This window comes from Taurulus bubalis (assembly GCF_910589615.1).
Source record: "Taurulus bubalis genome assembly, chromosome: 11".
Classification (NCBI taxonomy): domain Eukaryota; kingdom Metazoa; phylum Chordata; class Actinopteri; order Perciformes; family Cottidae; genus Taurulus; species Taurulus bubalis.
The window spans coordinates 27,579,820-27,589,139 of NC_136599.1; the positions used below are offsets into that span (position 1 = coordinate 27,579,820).

General features: G+C 48.6%; 1 protein-coding gene across 1 annotated transcript; it reads right to left on the minus strand.

Moving 5' to 3' along the window:
- Nucleotides 1–332: 332 nt before the first annotated feature.
- Nucleotides 333–9,320, minus strand: LOC306744065 (protein-L-isoaspartate O-methyltransferase domain-containing protein 2-like). The gene is made up of 7 exons (XM_079226637.1): nt 9,271–9,320; nt 7,884–8,044; nt 7,579–7,729; nt 6,181–6,283; nt 5,901–6,072; nt 2,318–2,441; nt 333–2,201 (listed from the first exon to the last, which is right to left on the minus strand). The coding sequence occupies exons 2-7, from the start codon at nt 8,037–8,039 to the stop codon at nt 1,573–1,575; spliced, it is 1,335 nt and encodes a 444-aa protein (XP_079082763.1). The 5' UTR covers nt 8,040–8,044; nt 9,271–9,320; the 3' UTR covers nt 333–1,572.

Below are 9,320 nucleotides of genomic sequence, written 5' to 3' on the forward strand. Positions count from 1 at the left end.
CATATTCAAATCCCTCCTATTATGGGGATCATCATGGTTTGCCTTGTGCAAAGATCAATTTGTTCTTTATCACATTCTTCAAATACAAACTTTCCAATGGGAGAAATCTAAAGCGTTACATGATAACAAATACAAAAACATCATCATTTCAGTGGATAAGTTTTTGAAATGAAAAAGTAAACAACTAATTCTGCTTCTTCACGCGTGATTGGTTGATGATCTGCCGTTTCCTCTTGGGAAAGTTTGTCACCGAGGGGAGCGGAGCGCTCGGTGCAAAGCAAAGAGCTCAAAGGAATAATGAAAAATGTGAGACAAGATACTTACTCTACTCAAAGTATCTTCTTTTTTAATCGTTTTTATGATTCACAAAACATACAATATCATATGTACTGTACACGCCACTTCAAGTCTCATGAAATAAAAAAAACTAAAATATTACAAGAAAAAAAGAAAAGATGACACCACGGTGAAAGAAAACCTGCACACGGTCAGTCATCAAAAACATTAGTTTATGTGTTTTCATGCTGGTTTACTAATGTAAATTGGAATATTGGTAAGAATGTGATCTTTTATAGTCATTCCTTTATGGTTGAGAGAATAAAATGAGATGTAGAGGAAAACTGCGAGGCTGCCCTTTAAGAACCAACGTAAGGATTTATGCCAGTTTCATCTCCATGTGACGACATCAGGAGACAAAGGTGGACTTCTACTCTACAGTTAAATATATGCATAGAAAACCTTCTATTAAATCTACTAGTATCCTAAAACAATGCTGAAAATGAAGAGCAAGCCATGGCCTCGGAAAATCAGATAATTTAGCTTAAATGATTTATTGGACAGGGCTCCTAAACAAAGCTCCCCTTTATTTGGAAATGAGTGGAAATAAACACAACCGCCACACCATCTTGGTCAAAAGCTCCAATATCATTGAAAATGATAGAGTGAGAGAGAAAATAGAACACTATTGAAACTTTGAATGCACATTTTCTTGTTGAGCTCTGGGCCCCCTCCATGTCTTCCCCTCTAAAACGACACCATCCCCATGAGGATAACACACACAACCATACATTCAATGTCTATTCTCCAACTCGGGAAACAGCTGGAACTGGGGGAGGGAAAAGAGCCGGGCCGTCCTCCTCTTCTGGTCTATACGCTTCTCCCTCTGCTGGATGCTACGCTGTCTGAACTGGGCCTTTCCTTCTCAGACCACTGGGAAGCTGCTGCTGTGCAGAGCTGCAAACTGATCCTCTGTGTGTGTCTCATGTACTTGTATCTTTTTCACCTCAATGGAGACGCAGAGTTGAGACCAGTGACTGTCTAGTTGTTTCAATTATTGCATCCCGCCCCCACCCCTCCACTGCACACATTCAGCCTACATGTCAGGAAATTAATCAAGTAAAGAACTGTGGGAACCGGGCAAAGAGAATGGATGATGCAGGTGAGAGCAGGTGAGCGAGTGGAGCCGAGGGCCATAAGGAGGTGGCGTGGTGGTGGGGGTGAAGAGGGCCTCTGCTGGGTCGCTGCGTTCCGCTCTGAGCTCGGACTCAGGACCCGGCTGTGGCCTCAGCGGCCTCATTTCTCTCTGTAGTACAGCAGGTACATCTTCAGAGGCTCGGGCAGCGGCAGGCCCAGGATCCTCTCTCTGAGGATGTTCACAGCCGGCTGGGGTCGGAGCAGTTCCCTGGTCTCCTTCTCCTCCTCTTCCTCCTGTTGTTGTTGTTGTTGTTGTTGTTCCTCCTGCTGCTGCTGCGGCTGCTGCTCCTCCTCCTCCTCCTCCTCCCCCTCCTCTTCCTCATCTTCTTCCTCCACTGTCTCCTCCTCTTCCACTACCCCTCCCGCTCCCCTGCCCGCACTCCTGCTCCCCCTCATCTGCCGCCTCGCCTCCCTCTTTCCGGCCTCCTCTTCGTCCTCCGCTCTGCCTCCCTGGCTGTCGTTGGCATCCAGAGGGGCGGGGCCGATGCCGCTGCTGGCCACCACCTGGCGCGTGGCCAGGACGAGGGCGTTGCAGTGACGGCGGTGGACACGTCTGCGTTTGAAGCGAGGGCCGTACTTATGGAGCCCGGCCACCGCCAGACCCCTGCCGACGCTAAACGAGGAGCCTCGGCCGCGTGACTGGCTGTCTCCTCCCTCTGTGGTCACCCGGAGGGTGTGGCGGATACAGATGCGAGTCAGCTCCTGTAACGTCCGGACCTCATACTTGGCTGCAACATTGAGAAGCACAAGAAAGCAGAGGGAATCAGACACGTATGTGTCCCAGGATTCTTATTCAGTGGCTTTTTTTCTTCTTCAATTGAAATAAAATCCCCAAGAGACTCACGCAGCGGGACAGTCTTGGGCTTGCGGGTCGTTCCATGTTTCGGGAGCATCAGAGGAGCGAAGGACACAGAGATGATCTTCTTGGTCTCCCAGCTGTTTGGCGCCGTGCGGGAGATCTTGGTCAACTGCAGAAAATACAACAGCAGGAAATCAAACCTTTTTTTATTTCACATTTTTTTGCGTGTGTTTATTGGTTTTTTCAGCTACTCTTCTTCTTTTCTTCCAAAAACAACTTTATTTTACATTTTTAGTCACATACTAAATACACACATGCATGATGACGAGGACATGAAATGTGACCTCTGCATGTCCCCCATCCTAAGAATTAGGATAATAATTTGCTAATTTGCTAATTAGGATAATAATTTGCTAATAATTAGTTAGTTAGTGTATATATATATATATATATATATATATATATATATATAACAAATTATTAATGTTTCAGAATTAGCATTTTTGTTTCCAAAGAGTCGATTATCATTTTTACAATACAACGGATACTAACCAAAGCAAACAAGGTGCGAGCATTTCCAGACACTCACATTTTAGAAATGGTTTGTAACATTATATAATATCAGCAGGTTTTGAAGTCTGTAAATATACTCTGCTTTGATTCATTTTGTATTGAACATCCCTCTCTCTGCTTCACTGAGGCATTGTGGGTCTGGCCTCGGCCTGCAGCCCAGTGCTGCTGGTGCAGGTCCACTGGTTTGAGCACCAAGATGCAGCACAGAACTCCTCCACCATCTGCAGCAGCTGTTTGTATCCGGTAGAGGAAACATCGGAGAGATTCAGCCATACATCTGTGACTCATTTATGGCTGAGCAACTATCAGAATCGAAGTGTAGTTAGCATCTTTATAATAAATCATCCTTTATTATGCACGTGGTAGAGCGTGGAGGGCTCCGGGTCGCTCTCTGTGCAGTCAGCTCTGTGCTGGAGGTACTATTAATAAATTATAAAAAATGTCAATATTTGTGTTTTTGAGCTATGGAATATACCCAGTAATATTTGTAAAATAGGAAATCCGCGCTAAATATATGCTTTTCCTGCTCGTCCTCTCTGCTAGTGCACGTGCGCTGTGCACGTCTCTACTGCGCCGTGCACGTGCTGGAGCCAGGTCCATTTGGCCCAAGAAAGACTTGTAAGCAGTTTAACCAATCACCGATTAAAGATATAAATGAGTGACATACAATTTATCCAATCAGCGCCCTAAAAAAGACTCTCATTTGGTCCTAGGGTGTGCGTTCTCGTCTCTCGTTCTCGTCAGGACTCGTCTCTCGAGGCGTCATTTTACAGGGCTCTCAAGTTTTTAAGACAGGTAAGAGTGACATATCCTCCTCCTCCTCCTCCCCCCCACCCCCGCCCCCCACACACCTCCGCCAATGCCGTATGCCAGCAGACCAGTCTCCCTCCCCCCATATTATTATTAGCTTTATTTTCATTGGTTGCTGGATTACATTTCACCCAGATACAACAGATACGTTTTTCTGATTGGCTATTCGTGTAGCCCATTTTTTTTTTTTGATTGGCAGGGGATTCGGGGGAGACGTGCTTGATTCCTCCATGGTGAGGGCAGCGCGACCAGGTCATGTTTGCGCGCTGCGGCACATTAAATAGCCTAGAGTTTTTTTTCAGCGTGAGAAATACGATGTGTGGCGGCAGGGCGTGACTTAAGACCGAAATGCGTGACAGTCACGCTCAATGCGTGACACTTGAGAGCCCTGATTTTAACAACATGACAGCGGCGAGTGCGAGCACTGCTCTTCAAAAGGAGACCAAACACTAACTTGGTATAATCTCTCCTCCAACACCGGTTTGAGAGAAGAACTTTGGCGGAGAAACTACAGGTAAAACACCTGGTCCCAGATCATCCAGACCTCACCATAAAACAACAGTCTAGCGTGAAAGGGAAGCAGCTTCTGTGCAGACGGCTAACCTACAACAGCACGGTTTGGCTAAGCTAGCTGCTGGATGCAGACGTGCTAACGCCATATTTTACTTTCCATGCTTGCTTTTTAAATCAACGGGGACCAATCCACCATGGACAGCTACGAGAGTAAGGGACATGAAGCACTTGTCGGAAAAATTAAGAAAACATGAGAACACCAGGAGAACACACATGGATAACTCCGTCAAGCTACTAAGCTAGCATATCAGGCTAAGTCAACATCACTACCCACGGACACAGAACTGCGGTGAAGAAACACAATGAGGTGGATAAAAACGGGCACATTTTATCCAAAATAATTGATTGTGTGAAATTTTGTGGGGCTTTTGACTTGGCCTTGCATGGCGAGACTGGCGGAGCACCGTAAGACAGACAGCGTTTTTAAAGGCATGTCAAAGACGGCACAAAACAAGCTGTTGGACGGCATGCTGTCGGTTATTATATGATATGTAAGTAACCCAATTCATGTTCTGGCTTTAGAAACGGTTTGTCAATCAATGTTGTTGCATATGTTTTGCCTGCGTAAAGCTATATTTATCTGGTGTTCTGTAAGATGAGATGCTTTTACTTTGAAGGCGGCTCGCAAAGTTAAAAAGGAAGTCGCAATGTGCGTGGAGTGAATGTCAAAAGCTGCTGAAAATATGATCAGTATTGTATACAAATTAGAAACAGCAGTGGTGGGCCATCAGGACCTGCTAAGCCTTCTCTGCTGGCCTAAACAAAATCACAAAGTTATAGCTATTTTATAATTTAATTCTTCCATCCATCCATCCATAATCAGCCGCTTATCCGGGGTCGGGTCGCGGTGGCAGCAGGTTCAGCAGGCCGACCCAGGCTTCCCTCTCACCCGCAACACTTTCCAGCTCATTCTGGGGGATCCCGAGGCGTTCCAAGGCCAGCCGGGAGATATAATCCCTCCAGCGTGTCCTCGGTCTTCCCCGGGGTCTCCTACCAGTTGGACGTGCCTGGAAAACCTCTAATGGGAGGCGTCCAGGAGGCATCCTGACTAGATGCCCGAACCACCTCAGCTGACTCCTTTCGACACGAAGGAGCAGCGACTCGACCCCAAGCTCCCCCCTGATGTCCGAGCTCCTTACCCTATCTCTAAGGGTGAGCCCGGCCACCCTGCGGAGGAAGCGCATTTCGACCGCTTGTATTCGAGACCTCGTTCTTTCGGTCACGACCCAGAGTTCGTGACCATAGGTGAGGGTTGGAACATAGACCGACCAGTAAATGGAGAGCTTCGCCTTCCGGCTCAGCTCCCTCTTCACCAGGACGGACCGGTACAGCGCCTGTTTTACTGCTGCAGCCGCACCGATCCGTCTGTCGATCTCCCGCTCCACCTTACCCTCACTCGTGAACAAGACCCAGATATACTTGAACTCCTTCGCTTGGGGTAGGCAGTTTGTCCCCACCTGGAGGGAGCAATCCACCGGTTTCCGGCAGAGCACCATGGCCTCAGATTTGGAGGCGCTAACTCTCATCCCTGCCCTGTCATCCCTAATTTAATTCTTTAATTTTCTAGGCTAAAATTTAAATTCTTTATTTAATGAGTATTGCTGGAGAACGACAGCTTCTCTGAGATTGTTGTCCATATGATAATACATTATTTCTCTGGCAAGACACCAACCTTTTCCTCAAGAGGCATCACCAGGATGCCGCCCACATTGAGCAGGTTCTTCATGTAGTCCTCATGCTCCTTCTGCACCCCGGCCCCGCAGTACACTCTGTCATACTGACGGCTCTCGGGAGGAATCTCCAGGCAGTTACCCGCAACAAAGGACGGCTCACAAAATTCAAATCTGAAGAGATATACAGGAGCAATGAAAACATCATGTACAAGGGTAAGAAATGATATAGAAAACAATATAGAGGAAAATAGAATGTCGCTGGCATAGTCAGACACATACTTGTCAAAGCTGTCGCTAGTTTTGATGAAGGAGTCAAGCTTCTGGTAGGCGTAGTCAATCACATCTGCATGTAACTCGATCCCGTGATTCACTCCAAATGGTCCTAGAACGGTTAGCACACCTCAGCTCACAGTGTGAAATGACCCACATTAACATGGACACAAAGAAGTGTTGGTAATGGCATGAGGACAGTCCCTCCTACTGGTCGGGCTAGTCCCATCTACTGGTCGGGCTAGTCCCTTCTACTGGTCGGGCTAGTCCCTTCTACTGGTCGGGCTAGTCCCCTCTACTGGTCGGGCTAGTCCCCTCTACTGGTCGGGCTAGTCCCCTCTACTGGTCGGGCTAGTTACTTCTACTGGTCGGGCTAGTCCCATCTACTGGGCGGGTTAGTCCCTACTACTGGTCGGGCTAGTCCCCACTACTGGGCGGGCTAGTCCCCACTACTGGGCGGGCTAGTCCCATCTACTGGGCGGGTTAGTCCCATCTACTGGGCGGGCTAGTCCCCACTACTGGTCGAGCTAGTCCCCTCTACTGGTCGGGCTAGTCCCCTCTACTGGTCGGGCTAGTCCCATCTACTGGGCGGGCTAGTCCCTACTACTGGTCGGGCTAGTCCCTACTACTGGTCGGGCTAGTCCCTTCTACTGGTCGGGCTAGTCCCATCTACTGGGCAGGCTAGTCCCTACTACTGGTCGGGCTAGTCCCTACTACTGGTCGGGCTAGTTCCTTCTACTGGTCGGGCTAGTCCCCACTACTGGTCGGGCTAGTCCCCTCTACTGGTCAGGCTAGTCCCTACTACTGGTCGGGCTAGTCCCTACTACTGGTCGGGCTAGTCCCTACTAGTGGTCGGGCTAGTCCCTTCTACTGGTCGGGCTAGTTCCTTCTACTGGTCGGGCTAGTTCCTTCTACTGGTCGGGCTAGTCCCTACTACTAGTTGGGCTAGTCCCTACTACTGGTCGGGCTAGTTCCTTCTACTGGTCGGGCTAGTCCCTACTACTAGTTGGGCTAGTCCCTTCTACTGGTCGGGCTAGTTCCTTCTACTGGTCGGGCTAGTTCCTTCTACTGGTCGGGCTAGTCCCTACTACTAGTTGGGCTAGTCCCTACTACTGGTCGGGCTAGTTCCTTCTACTGGTCGGGCTAGTCCCTACTACTGGTCGGGCTAGTCCCTACTACTGGTCGGGCTAGTTCCTTCTACTGGTCGGGCTAGCGTTGGGCTGCTGTCAGCAACCAGCTATTCATCATCAGTTCCAGAGTCATCAGTACGTAACAGAACATATATCAGTGTTTTATCCCAAAATTCTCCTGCCAAGTTAACAAAAGCATGAAGAATCACAAGTGTGTGTGCCTGTAACCGTCACGCTGCCACATGTTCAGCAGAACAATTATACAGACACTGCTTACCCAATATGAGGCCGACCATGGTGCTGAGGTAGCCAGTCCCACTGCCCAGGTTGAGGAAGGAGAGGCCAGGGTGGAGGTCCAAAGCCTCCATCACCTCAGAGTAGATACACGGAGCAGACAGGTGGATCTTTCCATGCCGCCATGCCAAGTCCTAACAACAACAACAACAGTAGTATTACCTCAACCAGCTTGTCTTTCAGCCTATCACACTCTACAAGTGTGCCCTCGAAAACATAACAAACACTGTCATCATGACTTTCTTTGTACCCCGTTTGGATGATTTCTCAGACTTTCACTGTGCTCACCTTGTAGGCATTATCCCGGTATTCATCCAGGTAATAGTCAGCCCGGTCGATAGCTCGAAAGGCCCGCTCCACCAAGTCTGAGCGGATGTAGTACGCCTCCTTCAGGTTGTCAATCAAGTCATCATTGTCCTCACCGGCACTCACAGCTCCACCCATGTTGACTGAAGGCAAAGAGACTCAAAATGACCACTAAATGAACATCATGCTGTATTGAAGAAGACTTGAAACTAGAGATTGAGACATAAACTCATGTTTACAATGTTTACTGAGGGAATACATCAAGAAAAGTAGAGTCATTTATATAGACTTCTATACAACCAGAGGAGTCACCCCCTGGTGGTCAGGAGAGAGAATGCAGCTTTAACACATGAAGCATATACTTCTATACAACCAGAGGAGTCGCCCCCTGGTGGTCAGAATAAGGAATGCAGCTTTAACACATGAAGCATAGAATTCAGCTTTCAGAACCAGAGGTTGCAGCCTGGTACTAGCTCACACATGCCATATTTTGTTTTACAGAAAGAAAAGATGATTGGACTTTGATATATAAAGACATTGAAGGAAAATATATACTTTTTGTAAAAGAAAAGAAATAAATTGCATTTATTGTTAAAAAGGTGACCAATATGACTGTGAAAGTTATTTTACATTTCATCTCCACGCTAAGCTCTTTGACACTTTGCCCACACATAAGCCACCATGCAGAGGCCTACAATAGAGCGGTTGGCAGCCGCACACAGATGGAGGACTGAGGGCTGGCCCTGGTTCGGGTTGCTGGTGTTAAAAACAACAGCAGAGGGCAACACCAAAGGACTGAGATCACAGGGGGCACATAGTCATGAGCTATAAAAGAACAAAGGGGCGGCTCCATTTCCTGCCTTTGATGCCTCTTAGCTGAGATGAAGAGGATGGTGTTTAGGCACAGAATGAATGAAGAGGAACAAACAGCAGTTGGCCCGCAGGACCAGCAGAGGCCCCGCAGCCCGGTCCGGGACTACCTGAGAGCTCCAGGGAGCTGGGAGGGTTCACACGGTCCCTCTCTGCTTTGGAGGAGAAGCGGCAGGACACACACACGCGCGCGCACACACATATACACACACACACACACACACACACACACACACACACACACACACACACAGTTGCGGTTGCTCGTTGCGTCACTCCACAAGGGGATACCCGGTCAGACCCACGTCGTCTCGGTACAGCGACACATGCACTACACAGCATCCCCGCGGCCACGCGGCGCAAACAGAGGAGCTCAGGAGGACAACGCGCGAGACCAGAATGTAACGACACGCACGAAGCAGCAGCGTTGCGCGCGCCTCCAGCACGAGCCTCCAGCACGAGCCTCCAGCACGAGCCCCGGGCTTCGCGGATGTCCTACCTTGAGGAAAGGCCGACCGATGCTCTCCGTCCAGAGGCTCCTGCTGCTCA